We start from the raw sequence: 18,755 nt of genomic DNA on the forward strand, positions 1-18,755 counted from the left end.
ACCCAAGTATACCCCAGTATATCCCAGTATACCCCAGAATATCCCAGTATACCCCAGTATACCCCAGAATATCCCAGTATACCCCAGTATATCCCAGTATACCCCAGTATATCCAAGTATATCCCAGTATACCCCAGTATATCCCAGTATACCCCAGTATACCCCAGTATATCCCAGTATACCCCAGTATACCCCAGTATACCCCAGTATATCCCAGTATATCCCAGTATACCCCAGTATATCCCAGTATACCCCAGTATATCCCAGTATACCCCAGTATATCCCAGTATATCCCAGAATATCCCAGTATACCCCAGAATATCCCAGTATACCCCAGTATATCCCAGTATATCCCAGTATACCCCAGTATATCCCAGTATACCCCAGTATACCCCAGTATATCCCAGTATACCCAAGTATACCCCAGTATATCCCAGTATATCCCAGTATACCCCAGAATATCCCAGTATACCCCAGTATACCCCAGTATATCCCAGTATACCCCAGTATATCCAAGTATATCCCAGTATACCCCAGTATATCCCAGTATACCCCAGTATATCCCAGTATATCCCAGTATATCCCAGTATACCCCAGTATACCCCAGTATATCCCAGTATATCCCAGTATACCCCAGTATATCCCAGTATACCCCAGAATATCCCAGTATATCCAAGTATACCCCAGTATATCCCAGTATACCCCAGTATATCCCAGTATACCCCAGTATATCCCAGTATACCCAAGTATACCCCAGTATATCCCAGTATATCCCAGTATACCCCAGAATATCCCAGTATACCCCAGTATACCAAGACCAGTATACCCCAGAATATCCCAGTATACCCCAGTATATCCAAGTATATCCCAGTATACCCCAGTATATCCCAGTATACCCCAGTATACCCCAGAATATCCCAGTATACCCCAGTATATCCCAGTATACCCCAGTATATCCCAGTATACCCCAGTATACCCCAGTATATCCCAGTATACCCAAGTATACCCCAGTATATCCCAGTATACCCCAGAATATCCCAGTATACCCCAGTATACCCCAGAATATCCCAGTATACCCCAGTATACCCCAGTATATCCCAGTATACCCCAGTATATCCAAGTATATCCCAGTATACCCCAGTATATCCCAGTATACCCCAGTATACCCCAGTATACCCCAGTATATCCCAGTATATCCCAGTATACCCCAGTATATCCCAGAACAGTATACCCCAGTATATCCCAGAACAGTATACCCCAGTATATCCCAGTATACCCCAGTATATCCCAGTATATCCCAGTATACCCCAGTATATCCCAGTATACCCCAGTATACCCCAGTATACCCCAGTATATCCCAGTATATCCCAGTATACCCCAGTATATCCCAGTATACCCCAGAATATCCCAGTATACCCCAGTATACCCCAGTATATCCCAGTATACCCCAGTATATCCCAGTATACCCCAGTATACCCCAGTATATCCCAGTATATCCCAGTATACCCAAGTATACCCCAGTATATCCCAGTATATCCCAGTATACCCCAGAATATCCCAGTATACCCCAGTATACCCCAGAATATCCCAGTATACCCCAGTATACCCCAGTATATCCCAGTATACCCCAGTATATCCAAGTATATCCCAGTATACCCCAGTATATCCCAGTATACCCCAGTATATCCCAGTATATCCCAGAATATCCCAGTATACCCCAGTATATCCCAGTATACCCCAGTATATCCCAGTATACCCCAGTATACCCCAGTATATCCCAGTATATCCCAGTATACCCAAGTATACCCCAGTATATCCCAGTATACCCCAGAATATCCCAGTATACCCCAGTATACCCCAGAATATCCCAGTATACCCCAGTATATCCCAGTATACCCCAGTATATCCAAGTATATCCCAGTATACCCCAGTATATCCCAGTATACCCCAGTATACCCCAGTATATCCCAGTATACCCCAGTATACCCCAGTATATCCCAGTATATCCCAGTATACCCCAGTATATCCCAGTATACCCCAGTATATCCCAGTATACCCCAGTATATCCCAGTATATCCCAGAATATCCCAGTATACCCCAGAATATCCCAGTATACCCCAGTATATCCCAGTATATCCCAGTATACCCCAGTATATCCCAGTATACCCAAGTATACCCCAGTATATCCCAGTATATCCCAGTATACCCCAGAATATCCCAGTATACCCCAGTATACCCCAGTATATCCCAGTATACCCCAGTATATCCAAGTATATCCCAGTATACCCCAGTATATCCCAGTATACCCCAGTATATCCCAGTATATCCCAGTATATCCCAGTATACCCCAGTATACCCCAGTATATCCCAGTATATCCCAGTATACCCCAGTATATCCCAGTATACCCCAGAATATCCCAGTATATCCAAGTATACCCCAGTATATCCCAGTATACCCCAGTATATCCCAGTATACCCCAGTATATCCCAGTATATCCCAGTATACCCAAGTATACCCCAGTATATCCCAGTATATCCCAGTATACCCCAGAATATCCCAGTATACCCCAGTATACCCCAGTATACCCCAGAATATCCCAGTATACCCCAGTATATCCAAGTATATCCCAGTATACCCCAGTATATCCCAGTATACCCCAGTATACCCCAGAATATCCCAGTATACCCCAGTATATCCCAGTATACCCCAGTATATCCCAGTATACCCCAGTATACCCCAGTATATCCCAGTATACCCAAGTATACCCCAGTATATCCCAGTATACCCCAGAATATCCCAGTATACCCCAGTATACCCCAGAATATCCCAGTATACCCCAGTATACCCCAGTATATCCCAGTATACCCCAGTATATCCAAGTATATCCCAGTATACCCCAGTATATCCCAGTATACCCCAGTATACCCCAGTATACCCCAGTATATCCCAGTATATCCCAGTATACCCCAGTATATCCCAGAACAGTATACCCCAGTATATCCCAGAACAGTATACCCCAGTATATCCCAGTATACCCCAGTATATCCCAGTATATCCCAGTATACCCCAGTATATCCCAGTATATCCCAGTATACCCCAGTATATCCCAGAACAGTATACCCATACTGTTCCTTCAGAGCTCTGTGCTGCGGCAGTGACTCGTGCGCCCGCATGAACAGGAGTGACGTCATCGCGTCTTGGCAATTCGAAAATCCACAGCCAGCGAACCGGAAAGAATGACCGGGTGAAGATGGAAGCCTCTGCAGCAGTGACAGCCGTGTCACTGGAAGGCTTTGTTTCAAGGTAAGTCTTTCCTAATGTGCTAGTATGCAATACATGCTAGCACATTATGCCTTTTCCTTGCAGGGAGAGTTTTTATGCCACTTTCAGCTCTGATGAAAAGGGAGTTTTTCTCTGACCCCCGAAACTTGTTGGAAGTTTTTAATGTGGAATAATGAAGAAGTTTGGACTCTTCCATCCTTCCAGCGATTCTCTTCATCTGATGTGAGATCTCCCCATGGTTTTCTCCTCTCACTCCTTTCTCTGATCTCACAGCAAAGTCCCAGCGCCTCTTCAATGATTCTTTCCTCATTGGTCTCTCTGCTGGGAGGATTGTTCCTGGTAACCGGATGGAAGTGATGGGAGAGGAGTGACATGTTGCAGGTGGTGGGAGAGGAGTGACATGTTGCAGGTGGTGGGAGAGGAATGAGTAGTAAGGAGAGGCTGAGGGCCCGGATATCGGTGCTGAGATCTTCTGTACAGCGGGGGGGGGGGGGGGGGCGGGGGGTGCAGGATTGGAGGTTTCAGTTCCTTGGTTGTGGGTTTTGAAAATGGTACTTTTCATGCTTGGTGGCCGGTCCTAGCATGGGAAACCTGCCTGAGGCTGTGCCTAGGCTCTGAAACTGAGGCTGTGCCTAGGCTCTGGATCTGAGGCTGTGCCTAGGCTCTGCACCTGGATCTGAGGCTGTGCCTAGGCTCTGAAACTGAGGCTGTGCCTAGGCTCTGGATCTGAGGCTGTGCCTAGGCTCTGAGGCTGGATCTGAGGCTGTGCCTAGGCTCTGAAACTGAGGCTGTGCCTAGGCTCTGGATCTGAGGCTGTGCCTAGGCTCTGAGGCTGGATCTGAGGCTGTGCCTAGGCTCTGAAACTGAGGCTGTGCCTAGGCTCTGGACCTGAGGCTGTGCCTAGGCTCTGGATCTGAGGCTGTGCCTAGGCTCTGGATCTGAGGCTGTGCCTAGGCTCTGAGGCTGGATCTGAGGCTGTGCCTAGGCTCTGAAACTGAGGCTGTGCCTAGGCTCTGGACCTGAGGATGTGCCTAGGCTCTGACCCTGAGGCTGTGGACCTGAGGCTGTGCCTAGGCTCTGGACCTGAGGCTGTGCCTAGGCTCTGAAACTGAGGCTGTGCCTAGGCTCTGAAACTGAGGCTGTGCCTAGGCTCTGAAACTGAGGCTGTGCCTAGGCTCTGAGACTGAGGCTGTGCCTAGGCTCTGGACCTGGGACTGTGTCTAGTCTTTGGACCTGAGGTTGTGCCTAGGCTCTGAACATGAGGCTGGATCTAATACTATGCATAGGCTCTGATCCTGAGGCTGTGGACCTGAAGCTGTGCCTAGGCTCTGGCTCTAGATCTGAGGCTGTGCCTAGGCTCTGAACCTGAGGCTGTGCCTAGTCTTTGGATCTGAGGCTGTGCCTAGGCTCTGAACATGAGGCTGGATCTAATACTATGCATAGGCTCTGATCCTGAGGCTGTGGACCTGATGCTGTGCCTAGGCTCTGGCCTTGAGGCTGGATCTGAGGCTGTGCCTAGGCTCTGAGGCTGTGCCTAGGCTCTGCACCTGAGGCTGTGCCTAGGCTCTGGATCTGAGGCTGTGCCTAGGCTCTGGATCTGAGGCTGTGCCTAGGCTCTGGATCTGAGGCTGTGCCTAGGCTCTGAGGCTGGATCTGAGGCTGTGCCTAGGCTCTGAAACTGAAGCTGTGCCTAGGCTCTGGACCTGAGGCTGTGCCTAGGCTCTGGACCTGAGGCTGTGCCTAGGCTCTGGACCTGAGGCTGTGCCTAGGCTCTGGATCTGAGGCTGTGCCTAGGCTCTGGATCTGAGGCTGTGCCTAGGCTCTGAGGCTGGATCTGAGGCTGTGCCTAGGCTCTGAAACTGAGGCTGTGCCTAGGCTCTGGACCTGAGGCTGTGCCTAGGCTCTGACCCTGAGGCTGTGGACCTGAGGCTGTGCCTAGGCTCTGGACCTGAGGCTGTGCCTAGGCTCTGAAACTGAGGCTGTGCCTAGGCTCTGAAACTGAGGCTGTGCCTAGTCTTTGGATCTGAGGCTGTGCCTAGGCTCTGAACATGAGGCTGGATCTAATACTATGCATAGGCTCTGATCCTGAGGCTGTGGACCTGATGCTGTGCCTAGGCTCTGGCCTTGAGGCTGGATCTGAGGCTGTGCCTAGGCTCTGGATCTGAGGCTGTGCCTAGGCTCTGGATCTGAGGCTGTGCCTAGGCTCTGGATCTGAGGTTGTGCCTAGGCTCTGGATCTGAGGCTGTGCCTAGGCTCTGGATCTGAGGCTGTGCCTAGGCTCTGGATCTGAGGTTGTGCCTAGGCTCTGAGGCTGTGCCTAGGCTCTGCACCTGAGGCTGTGCCTAGGCTCTGGATCTGAGGCTGTGCCTAGGCTCTGGATCTGAGGCTGTGCCTAGGCTCTGGATCTGAGGCTGTGCCTAGGCTCTGAGGCTGGATCTGAGGCTGTGCCTAGGCTCTGAAACTGAAGCTGTGCCTAGGCTCTGGACCTGAGGCTGTGCCTAGGCTCTGGACCTGAGGCTGTGCCTAGGCTCTGGACCTGAGGCTGTGCCTAGGCTCTGGATCTGAGGCTGTGCCTAGGCTCTGGATCTGAGGCTGTGCCTAGGCTCTGAGGCTGGATCTGAGGCTGTGCCTAGGCTCTGAAACTGAGGCTGTGCCTAGGCTCTGGACCTGAGGCTGTGCCTAGGCTCTGAAACTGAGGCTGTGCCTAGGCTCTGAAACTGAGGCTGTGCCTAGTCTTTGGATCTGAGGCTGTGCCTAGGCTCTGAACATGAGGCTGGATCTAATACTATGCATAGGCTCTGATCCTGAGGCTGTGGACCTGATGCTGTGCCTAGGCTCTGGCCTTGAGGCTGGATCTGAGGCTGTGCCTAGGCTCTGGATCTGAGGCTGTGCCTAGGCTCTGGATCTGAGGCTGTGCCTAGGCTCTGGATCTGAGGTTGTGCCTAGGCTCTGGATCTGAGGCTGTGCCTAGGCTCTGGATCTGAGGCTGTGCCTAGGCTCTGGATCTGAGGTTGTGCCTAGGCTCTGGATCTGAGGCTGTGCCTAGGCTCTGGATCTGAGGTTGTGCCTAGGCTCTGGATCTGAGGCTGTGCCTAGGCTCTGGCCCCTCACACATAGAACTCACTTCACACAGACTGAACCTCCCACCGGTGTTCTAAAATTTTGTCGGACCCGTGAAAAAATCGGACCTCGTCACTTCCGGTGACAGAGCGTCACAAAACAGTTGATAGGAGTCGTCCGTGCGCATGCGCAGAAGACATTTTTCGAGGTTTGGCAAAATTATAACAGAGAACGGACAGCTGATTGAGAGAAGGCGGGGCTGAGGTGCGACGGGACGGAGGCACATATGCAGAGCTGGCGGAGGAGGCGGGACGGAGGTGCGGCCGTGTAATATATGCAGGGCTTAAGCGACTCCCTGTTTTATTATCTTTAGTAATTATCGTATTATTTATCCTTCGGATTTCATGACATTTAGTATTTCTATAATGCAAAATAAGAAATACTAAATGTAATGAAATCCTAAGGGTAAATAATACGATAATTAGTAAAGATAATAAAACAAGGAGTCGCTTAAGCCCTGCATATATTACACGGCCGCACCTCCGTCCCGCCTCCTCTATTCAGCTCTGCAGATGACGCGGCGGTGTCTTCCGTCCCACCTCAGCCCCGCCTCCTCTCATTCAACTCTGTGTTATAAGTTTACCAAACCAAGATAATGTCTGGTGCGCATGCGCACTTGAGACTCCCATAACCGGAAGTGACGAGGTCCGATTTTTTCACGGGTCCGACAAAATTTTACAACACCGGCCTACACGGGGGTTCGTTTAGCCCTTGACAGGTTCAATCATGGATTCCCGGGCGTCTCCTGGCACGTTGCGTGCATTGCCATAGACAGAGCGCTGCCCTTCTCTAAGATGGCCGCCCGGTGAGCGCGTCTCTAGGATACCGCGTGGTGACGTCAGACGCAGGCAGGCTCCCCGGGTGACGCTGGTAGAAAGTTTGCAGGGAGGGGCCGCCGGGGGAAAGTTTGCGGAGTTCTCGGAGAGTTCTGGCGGCGGAGGAGCGGAGAGATCCATGAAGAAGAGGAAGGTGAGAGGGGGAGGGGCACCGAGGATGGGGGAGGGGGGAGTATAGGGGGTCCCCCCCGGGTGATCATAGATGAGTCTCTGCAGTATGAGGGGGGGAGGGGGAAGTGCTACCTACCGTCACTATAGAACACTGATGATTGATCAGAGATGAGGTACGGGGGAGAGGGATGACCTGACTGATGATATGAGGAATGAGGTACGGGAATGAGGGATGAGGTACAGGGGTAACGGATGAGGTGAGGGATGAGGTACAGGGGTGACGCATGAGGTGAGGGATGAGGTACAATACAGGGGTGACAGATGAGGTGAGGCAGGAGGTACAGGGGTGATGGATGGGGTGAGGGATGAGGTACAGGGGTGACGGATGAGGTACAGGGGTGACGGATGAGGTGAGGGAGGAGGTACAGGGGTGAGGTATGAATATTGAGGTAATGGAGGGGTGAGGTATGAATATTGAGGTAATGGAGGTGGTGAGGTATGAATATTGGGGTAATGGAGGTGGTGAGGTATGAATATTGGGGTAATGGAGGAGGTGAGGTATGAATATTGAGGTAATGGAGGGGTGAGGTATGAATATTGAGGTAATGGAGGTGGTGAGGTATGAATATTGGGGTAATGGAGGAGGTGAGGTATGAATATTGAGGTAATGGAGGGGTGAGGTATGAATATTGAGGTAATGGAGGTGGTGAGGTATGAATATTGGGGTAATGGAGGAGGTGAGGTATGAATATTGAGGTAATGGAGGAGGTGAGGTATGAATATTGGGGTAATGGAGGTGTTGGTGAGGTATGAATATTGGTGTAATGGAGGAGGTGAGGTATGAATATTGGGGTAATGGAGGAGTTGGTGAGGTATGAATATTGGGGTAATGGAGGTGGTGAGGTATGAATATTGGGGTAATGGAGGAGTTGGTGAGGTATGAATATTGGGGTAATGGAGGAGGTGAGGTATGAATATTGGGGTAATGGAGGAGTTGGTGAGGTATGAATATTGGGGTAATGGAGGAGGTGAGGTATGAATATTGGGGTAATGGAGGAGTTGGTGAGGTATGAATATTGGGGTAATGGAGGTGGTGAGGTATGAATATTGGGGTAATGGAGGAGGTGAGGTATGAATATTGGTGTAATGGAGGAGTTGGTGAGGTATGAATATTGGGGTAATGGAGGGGTGAGGTATGAATATTGGTGTAATGGAGGAGTTGGTGAGGTATGAATATTGAGGTAATGGAGGAGTTGGTGAGGTATGAATATTGAGGTAATGGAGGAGGTGAGGTATGAATATTGAGGTAATGGAGGAGGTGGTGAGGTATGAATATTGGGGTAATGGAGGAGGTGGTGAGGTATGAATATTGGGGTAATGGAGGAGTTGGTGAGGTATGAATATTGAGGTAATGGAGGAGTTGGTGAGGTATGAATATTGGGGTAATGGAGGAGTTGGTGAGGTATGAATATTGAGGTAATGGAGGAGTTGGTGAGGTATGAATATTGGGGTAATGGAGGAGGTGAGGTATGAATATTGGGGTAATGGAGGAGTTGGTGAGGTATGAATATTGGGGTAATGGAGGAGGTGAGGTATGAATATTGGTGTAATGGAGGAGTTGGTGAGGTATGAATATTGGGGTAATGGAGGGGTGAGGTATGAATATTGGTGTAATGGAGGAGTTGGTGAGGTATGAATATTGGGGTAATGGAGGAGGTGGTGAGGTATGAATATTGGGGTAATGGAGGAGTTGGTGAGGTATGAATATTGGGGTAATGGAGGAGGTGAGGTATGAATATTGGTGTAATGGAGGAGTTGGTGAGGTATGAATATTGGGGTAATGGAGGGGTGAGGTATGAATATTGGTGTAATGGAGGAGTTGGTGAGGTATGAATATTGGGGTAATGGAGGAGGTGGTGAGGTATGAATATTGGGGTAATGGAGGAGTTGGTGAGGTATGAATATTGAGGTAATGGAGGAGTTGGTGAGGTATGAATATTGGGGTAATGGAGGAGTTGGTGAGGTATGAATATTGGTGTAATGGAGGAGTTGGTGAGGTATGAATATTGAGGTAATGGAGGAGGTGAGGTATGAATATTGGGGTAATGGAGGAGGTGAGGTATGAATATTGGGGTAATGGAGGAGGTGAGGTATGAATATTGGGGTAATGGAGGGGTGAGGTATGAATATTGGTGTAATGGAGGAGTTGGTGAGGTATGAATATTGAGGTAATGGAGGAGGTGGTGAGGTATGAATATTGAGGTAATGGAGGAGGTGGTGAGGTATGAATATTGGGGTAATGGAGGAGGTGAGGTATGAATATTGGGGTAATGGAGGAGGTGAGGTATGAATATTGAGGTAATGGAGGAGGTGAGGTATGAATATTGGGGTAATGGAGGAGTTGGTGAGGTATGAATATTGGGGTAATGGAGGAGGTGGTGAGGTATGAATATTGGGGTAATGGAGGTGGTGAGGTATGAATATTGGGGTAATGGAGGTGTTGGTGAGGTATGAATATTGGGGTAATGGAGGGGTGAGGTATGAATATTGAGGTAATGGAGGAGGTGGTGAGGTATGAATATTGGGGTAATGGAGGAGGTGAGGTATGAATATTGGGGTAATGGAGGTGTTGGTGAGGTATGAATATTGGGGTAATGGAGGTGTTGGTGAGGTATGAATATTGGTGTAATGGAGGGGTGAGGTATGAATATTGGGGTAATGGAGGAGGTGAGGTATGAATATTGGGGTAATGGAGGAGTTGGTGAGGTATGAATATTGGGGTAATGGAGGAGGTGGTGAGGTATGAATATTGAGGTAATGGAGGAGTTGGTGAGGTATGAATATTGGGGTAATGGAGGAGGTGGTGAGGTATGAATATTGGGGTAATGGAGGAGTTGGTGAGGTATGAATATTGGGGTAATGGAGGAGTTGGTGAGGTATGAATATTGAGGTAATGGAGGAGTTGGTGAGGTATGAATATTGGGGTAATGGAGGAGTTGGTGAGGTATGAATATTGGGGTAATGGAGGTGGTGAGGTATGAATATTGGTGTAATGGAGGAGATGGTGAGGTATGAATATTGAGGTAATGGAGGAGGTGAGGTATGAATATTGAGGTAATGGAGGAGTTGGTGAGGTATGAATATTGGGGTAATGGAGGTGGTGAGGTATGAATATTGAGGTAATGGAGGAGTTGGTGAGGTATGAATATTGGGGTAATGGAGGTGGTGAGGTATGAATATTGAGGTAATGGAGGAGTTGGTGAGGTATGAATATTGGGGTAATGGAGGTGGTGAGGTATGAATATTGGGGTAATGGAGGAGTTGGTGAGGTATGAATATTGGGGTAATTGAGGAGTTGGTGAGGTATGAATATTGGGGTAATGGAGGAGGTGAGGTATGAATATTGAGGTAATGGAGGGGTGAGGTATGAATATTGAGGTAATGGAGGAGGTGAGGTATGAATATTGAGGTAATGGAGGAGTTGGTGAGGTATGAATATTGAGGTAATGGAGGAGTTGGTGAGGTATGAATATTGGGGTAATGGAGGTGTTGGTGAGGTATGAATATTGGGGTAATGGAGGAGTTGGTGAGGTATGAATATTGAGGTAATGGAGGAGATGGTGAGGCATGAATATTGAGGTAATGGAGGAGGTGAGGTATGAATATTGGGGTAATGGAGGAGTTGGTGAGGTATGAATATTGGGGTAATGGAGGTGGTGAGGTATGAATATTGGGGTAATGGAGGAGATGGTGAGGTATGAATATTGAGGTAATGGAGGAGGTGAGGTATGAATATTGGGGTAATGGAGGTGTTGGTGAGGTATGAATATTGAGGTAATGGAGGGTGAGGTATGAATATTGAGGTAATGGAGGGGTGAGGTATGAATATTGAGGTAATGGAGGTGGTGAGGTATGAATATTGGGGTAATGGAGGTGGTGAGGTATGAATATTGGGGTAATGGAGGTGTTGGTGAGGTATGAATATTGGAGTAATGGAGGAGGTGAGGTATGAGTATTGAGGTAATGGAGGAGGTGAGGTATGAATATTGAGGTAATGGAGGTGGTGAGGTATGAATATTGAGGTAATGGAGGAGTTGGTGAGGTATGAATATTGGGGTAATGGAGGAGTTGGTGAGGTATGAATATTGAGGTAATGGAGGAGTTGGTGAGGTATGAATATTGGGGTAATGGAGGAGGTGAGGTATGAATATTGAGGTAATGGAGGGGTGAGGTATGAATATTGAGGTAATGGAGGAGGTGAGGTATGAATATTGAGGTAATGGAGGAGTTGGTGAGGTATGAATATTGAGGTAATGGAGGTGGTGAGGTATGAATATTGGGGTAATGGAGGAGGTGGTGAGGTATGAATATTGGGGTAATGGAGGAGTTGGTGAGGTATGAATATTGGGGTAATGGAGGAGTTGGTGAGGTATGAATATTGGGGTAATGGATGGGTTGGTGAGGTATGAATATTGAGGTAATGGAGGAGTTGGTGAGGTATGAATATTGAGGTAATGGAGGAGGTGGTGAGGTATGATATTGGGGTAATTGAGGAGTTGGTGAGGTATGAATATTGGGGTAATGGAGGTGTTGGTGAGGTATGAATATTGGTGTAATGGAGGGGTGAGGTATGAATATTGGGGTAATGGAGAGGTGAGGTATGAATATTGAGGTAATGGAGGAGGTGAGGTATGAATATTGGGGTAATTGAGGAGTTGGTGAGGTATGAATATTGGGGTAATGGAGGTGTTGGTGAGGTATGAATATTGAGGTAATGGAGGAGGTGGTGAGGTATGAATATTGGGGTAATGGAGGAGGTGAGGTATGAATATTGGGGTAATGGAGGAGGTGAGGTATGAATATTGGGGTAATGGAGGAGGTGAGGTATGAATATTGGGGTATGGAGGGGTGAGGTATGAATATTGGTGTAATGGAGGAGTTGGTGAGGTATGAATATTGAGGTAATGGAGGAGGTGGTGAGGTATGAATATTGGGGTAATGGAGGAGGTGAGGTATGAATATTGGGGTAATGGAGGGGTGAGGTATGAATATTGGTGTAATGGAGGAGTTGGTGAGGTATGAATATTGAGGTAATGGAGGAGGTGGTGAGGTATGAATATTGGGGTAATGGAGGAGGTGAGGTATGATATTGGGGTAATGGAGGAGGTGAGGTATGAATATTGAGGTAATGGAGGAGGTGAGGTATGAATATTGGGGTAATGGAGGAGTTGGTGAGGTATGAATATTGGGGTAATGGTGGAGGTGGTGAGGTATGAATATTGGGGTAATGGTGGTGGTGAGGTATGAATATTGGGGTAATGGTGGGTGTTGGTGTGGTATGAATTTGGGGTAATGGAGGGGTGAGGTATGAATATTGAGGTAATGGAGGAGGTGGTGAGGTATGAATATTGGGGTAATGGAGGAGTTGTGAGGTATGAATATGGGGTAATGGAGGTGGTGAGGTTTGAATATTGGGGTAATGGAGGAGATGGTGAGGTATGAATATTGAGGTAATGGAGGAGGTGAGGTATGAATATTGGGGTAATGGAGGTGTTGGTGAGGTATGAATATTGAGGTAATGGAGGGTGAGGTATGAATATTGAGGTAATGGAGGGGTGAGGTATGAATATTGAGGTAATGGAGGTGGTGAGGTATGAATATTGGGGTAATGGAGGTGGTGAGGTATGAATATTGGGGTAATGGAGGTGTTGGTGAGGTATGAATATTGGAGTAATGGAGGAGGTGTGGTATGAGTATTGAGGTAATGGAGGAGGTGAGGTATGAATTTTGAGGTAATGGAGGAGTTGGTGAGGTATGAATATTGAGGTAATGGAGGAGGTGGTGAGGTATGAATATTGGGGTAATTGAGGAGTTGGTGAGGTATGAATATTGGGGTAATGGAGGTGTTGGTGAGGTATGAATATTGGTGTAATGGAGGGGTGAGGTATGAATATTGGGGTAATGGAGGAGGTGAGGTATGAATATTGAGGTAATGGAGGAGGTGAGGTATGAATATTGGGGTAATTGAGGAGTTGGTGAGGTATGAATATTGGGGTAATGGAGGTGTTGGTGAGGTATGATATTGAGGTAATGGAGGAGGTGGTGAGGTATGAATATTGGGGTAATGGAGGAGGTGAGGTATGAATATTGGGGTAATGGAGGAGGTGAGGTATGAATATTGGGGTAATGGAGGAGTTGGTGAGGTATGAATATTGAGGTAATGGAGGAGGTGAGGTATGAATATTGGGGTAATGGAGGTGTTGGTGAGGTATGAATATTGGTGTAATGGAGGAGGTGAGGTATGAATATTGGGGTAATGGAGGAGGTGAGGTATGAATATTGGGGTATGGAGGGGTGAGGTATGAATATTGGTGTATGGAGGAGTTGGTGAGGTATGAATATGGGGTAATGGAGGAGGTGGTGAGGTATGAATATTGGGGTAATGGAGGAGGTGGGTATGAATATTGGGGTAATGGAGGGGTGAGGTATGATATTGGTGTAATGGAGGAGTTGGTGAGGTATGAATATTGAGGTAATGGAGGAGGTGGTGAGGTATGATATTGGGGTAATGGAGGAGGTGAGGTATGAATATTGGGGTAATGGAGGAGGTGAGGTATGAATATTGAGGTAATGGAGGAGGTGAGGTATGAATATTGAGGTAATGGAGGTGGTGAGGTATGAATATTGGGGTAATGGAGGAGTTGGTGAGGTATGAATATTGGGGTTATGGAGGTGGTGGTGAGGTATGAATATTGGGGTAATGGAGGTGGTGAGGTCTGAATATTGGGGTAATGGAGGTGTTGGTGAGGTATGAATATTGGGGTAATGGAGGGTGGGGTGAGGTATGAATATTGAGGTAATGGAGGAGGTGGTGAGGTATGAATATTGGGGTAATGGAGGTAGTGAGTATGAATATTGGGGTAATGGAGGAGGTGTGGGTATGAATATTGGGTAAGGAGGGTGTGGGTGAGGTATGAATATTGGGGTAATGGAGGTGTTGGTGAGGTATGAATATTGGTGTAATGGAGGGGGTGAGGTATGAATATTGGGGTAATGGAGGAGGTGAGGTATGAATATTGGGGTAATGGAGGAGTTGGTGAGGTATGAATATTGGGGTAATGGAGGAGGTGGTGTGGTATGAATATTGAGGTAATGGAGGAGTTGGTGAGGTATGAATATTGGGGTAATGGAGGAGGTGGTGAGGTATGAATATTGGGGTAATGGAGGAGTTGGTGAGGTATGAATATTGAGGTATGGAGGAGTTGGTGAGGTATGAATATTGGGTAATGGAGTGGTGAGGTATGAATATTGAGGTAATGGAGGAGTTGGTGAGGTATGAATATTGGGTAATGGAGGTGGTGAGGTATGAATATTGAGGTAATGGAGAGTTGGTGAGTATGAATATTGGGGTAATGGAGGTGGTGAGGTATGAATATTGGGGTAATGGAGGAGTTGGTGAGGTATGAATATTGAGGTAATGGAGGAGTTGGTGAGGTATGAATATTGGGGTAATTGAGGAGTTGGTGAGGTATGAATATTGAGGTAATGGAGGAGGTGAGGTATGAATATTGGGGTAATGGAGGAGTTGGTGAGGTATGATTATTGGGGTAATGGAGGTGGTGAGGTATGAATATTGGGTAATGGAGGAGATGGTGAGGTATGAATATTGAGGTAATGGATGAGGTGAGGTATGAATATTGGGGTAATGGAGGTGTTGGTGAGGTATGAATATTGAGGTAATGGAGGGTGAGGTATGAATATTGAGGTAATGGAGGGGGTGAGGTTTGAATATTGAGTAATGGAGGTGGTGAGGTATGAATATTGGGGTAATGGAGGTGGTGTGGTATGAATATTGGGGTAATTGAGGAGTTGGTGAGGTATGAATATTGGGGTAATGGAGGAGGTGAGGTATGAATATTGGGGTAATGGAGGAGATGGTGAGGTATGAATATTGAGGTAATGGAGGAGGTGAGGTATGAATATTGGGGTAATGGAGGAGTTGGTGAGGTATGAATATTGGGGTAATGGAGGTGGTGAGGTATGAATATTGGGGTAATGGAGGAGATGGTGAGGTATGAATATTGAGGTAATGGAGGAGGTGAGGTATGAATATTGGGGTAATGGAGGTGTGGTGAGGTATGAATATTGAGGTAATGGAGGGTGAGGTATGAATATTGAGGTAATGGAGGGGTGAGGTATGAATATTGAGGTAATGGAGGTGTGAGGTATGAATATTGGGGTAATGGAGGTGGTGAGGTATGAATATTGGGGTAATGGAGGTGTTGGTGAGGTATGAATATTGGAGTAATGGAGAGGTGAGGTATGAGTATTGAGTAATGGAGGAGGTGAGGTATGAATATTGAGGTAATGGAGGTGGTGAGGTATGAATATTGAGGTAATGGAGGAGTTGGTGAGGTATGAATATTGGGGTAATGGAGGAGTTGGTGAGGTATGAATATTGAGGTAATGGAGGAGTTGGTGAGGTATGAATATTGGGGTAATGGAGGAGGTGAGGTATGAATATTGAGGTAATGGAGGGGTGAGGTATGAATATTGAGGTAATGGAGGAGGTGAGGTATGAATATTGAGGTAATGGAGGAGTTGGTGAGGTATGAATATTGAGGTAATGGAGGAGTGGTGAGGTATGAATATGGGTAATGGAGGTGTTGGTGAGGTATGAATATTGGGTAATGGAGGAGTTGGTGAGGTATGAATATGGGAGGGGTGTGAGGTATGAATATTGAGGTAATGGAGGAGTTGGTGAGGTATGAATATTGAGGTAATGGAGGTGTGAGGTATGAATATTGGGGTAATGGAGGAGGTGGTGAGGTATGAATATTGGGGTCAATGGAGGAGTTGTGAGGTATGAATATTGGGGTAATGGAGGAGTTGGTGAGGTATGAATATTGGGGTAATGGAGGAGTTGGTGAGGTATGAATATTGGGGTAATGGAGGAGTTGGTGAGGTATGAATATTGGGTAATGGATGGGTTGGTGAGGTATGAATATTGAGGTAATGGAGGAGTTGGTGAGGTATGAATATTGAGGTAAGGGGTGGTGAGTAGAATATTGGGTAATTGAGGAGTTGGTGAGGTATGCATATTGGGTAATGAGGTGTTGGTGAGGTATGAATATTGGTGTAATGGAGGGGTGAGGTATGAATATTGGGGTAATGGAGGAGGTGAGGTATGAATATTGAGGTAATGGAGGAGGTGAGGTATGAATATTGGGGTAATTGAGGAGTGGTGAGGTATGAATATTGGGGTAATGGAGGTGTTGGTGAGGTATGAATATTGAGGTAATGGAGGAGGTGGTGAGGTATGAATATTGGGGTAATGGAGGAGGTGAGGTATGAATATTGGGTAATGGAGGAGTTGGTGAGGTATGAATATTGGTAAGGAGGAGTGAGGTATGAATATTGGGTAATGGAGGTGTTGGTGAGGTATGAATATTGGTGTAATGGAGGAGGTGAGGTATGAATATTGGGGTAATGGAGGAGGTGAGGTATGAATATTGGGGTAATGGAGGGGTGAGGTATGAATATTGGTGTAATGGAGGAGTTGGTGAGGTATGAATATTGAGGTAATGGAGGAGGTGGTGAGGTATGAATATTGGGGTAATGGAGGAGGTGAGGTATGAATATTGGGGTAATGGAGGAGGTGAGGTATGAATATTGAGGTAATGGAGGAGGTGAGGTATGAATATTGAGGTAATGGAGGAGGTGAGGTATGAATATTGGGGTAATGGAGGAGTTGGTGAGGTATGAATATTGGGGTAATGGAGGAGGTGGTGAGGTATGAATATTGGGGTAATGGAGGTGGTGAGGTATGAATATTGGGGTAATGGAGGTGTTGGTGAGGTATGAATATTGGGTAATGGAGGGGTGAGGTATGAATATTGAGGTAATGGAGGAGGTGGTGAGGTATGAATATTGGGGTAATGGAGGAAGTGAGGTATGAATATTGGGGTAATGGGAGGAGGTGAGGTATGAATATTGGGGTAATGGAGGTGTTGGTGAGGTATGAATATTGGGGTAATGGAGTGTTGGTGAGGTATGAATATTGGTGTAATGGAGGGGTGAGGTATGAATATTGGGGTAATGGAGGAGGTGAGGTATGAATATTGAGGTAATGGAGGAGTTGGTGAGGTATGAATATTGGGTAATGGAGGAGGTGGTGAGGTATGAATATTGGGGTAATGGAGGAGTTGGTGAGGTATGAATATTGAGGTAATGGAGGAGTTGGTGAGGTATGAATATTGGGGTAATGGAGGAGTTGGTGAGGTATGAATATTGAGGTAATGGAGGAGTTGGTGAGGTATGAAAATTGGGTAATGGAGGTGTGAGGTATGAATATTGAGGTAATGGAGGAGTTGGTGAGGTATGAATATTGGGGTAATGGAGGTGGTGAGGTATGAATATTGAGGTAATGGAGGAGTTGGTGAGGTTATGAATATTGGGTAATGGAGGTGGTGAGGTATGAATATTGGGGTAATGGAGGAGTTGGTGAGGTATGAATATTGGGTAATTGAGGAGTTGGTGAGGTATGAATATTGAGGTAATGGAGGAGGTGGTGAGGTATGAATATTGAGGTAATGGAGGAGTTGGTGAGGTATGAATATTGAGGTAATGGAGGAGTTGGTGAGGTATGAATATTGGGGTAATTGAGGAGTTGGTGAGGTATGAATATTGGGGTAATGGAGGAGGTGAGGTATGAATATTGGGGTAATGGAGGAGATGGTGAGGTATGAATATTGAGGTAATGGAGGAGGTGAGGTATGAATATTGGGTAATGGAGGAGTTGGTGAGGTAATGAACTATTGTGTAATGGAGGTGGTGAGGTATGAATATAGGGTAATGGAGGAATGGTGAGGTATGAATATTGAGGTAATGAGGAGGTGAGGTATGAATATTGGGGTAATGGAGGTGTTGGTGAGGTATGAATATTGAGGTAATGGAGGGTGAGGTATGAATATTGAGGTAAAGGAGGGGTGAGGTATGAATATTGAGGTAATGGAGGTGGTGAGGTATGAATATTGGGGTAATGGAGGTGGTGAGGTATGAATATTGGGGTAATGGAGGTGTTGGTGAGGTATGAATATTGGAGTAATGGAGGAGGTGAGGTATGAGTATTGAGGTAATGGAGGAGGTGAGGTATGAATATTGAGGTAATGGAGGAGTTGGTGAGGTATGAATATTGAGGTAATGGAGGAGGTGGTGAGGTATGAATATTGGGGTAATTGAGGAGTTGGTGAGGTATGAATATTGGGGTAATGGAGGTGTTGGTGAGGTATGAATATTGGTGTAATGGAGGGGTGAGGTATGAATATTGGGGTAATGGAGGAGGTGAGGTATGAATATTGAGGTAATGGAGGAGGTGAGGTATGAATATTGGGGTAATTGAGGAG

The 18,755-nt window shown here is 46.7% G+C and overlaps 1 protein-coding gene across 1 annotated transcript in view; it reads left to right on the forward strand.

Annotated features, from left to right (window-relative positions):
• The first annotated feature begins 7,221 nt into the window (after window positions 1–7,221).
• The window catches only part of LOC309568706 (UPF0688 protein C1orf174 homolog), a 41,657-nt gene continuing 30,123 nt past the window's right edge, over window positions 7,222–18,755 (forward strand). The window contains exon 1 of the mRNA XM_082274450.1: window positions 7,222–7,372. Coding sequence (XP_082130576.1) covers window positions 7,358–7,372 — 15 coding nt within the window. The 5' untranslated portion in view covers window positions 7,222–7,357. The remainder of the gene's footprint in view (window positions 7,373–18,755) is intronic.

Source organism: Pelophylax lessonae (assembly GCF_965119305.1).
Source record: "Pelophylax lessonae genome assembly, chromosome: 12".
NCBI lineage: Eukaryota > Metazoa > Chordata > Amphibia > Anura > Ranidae > Pelophylax > Pelophylax lessonae.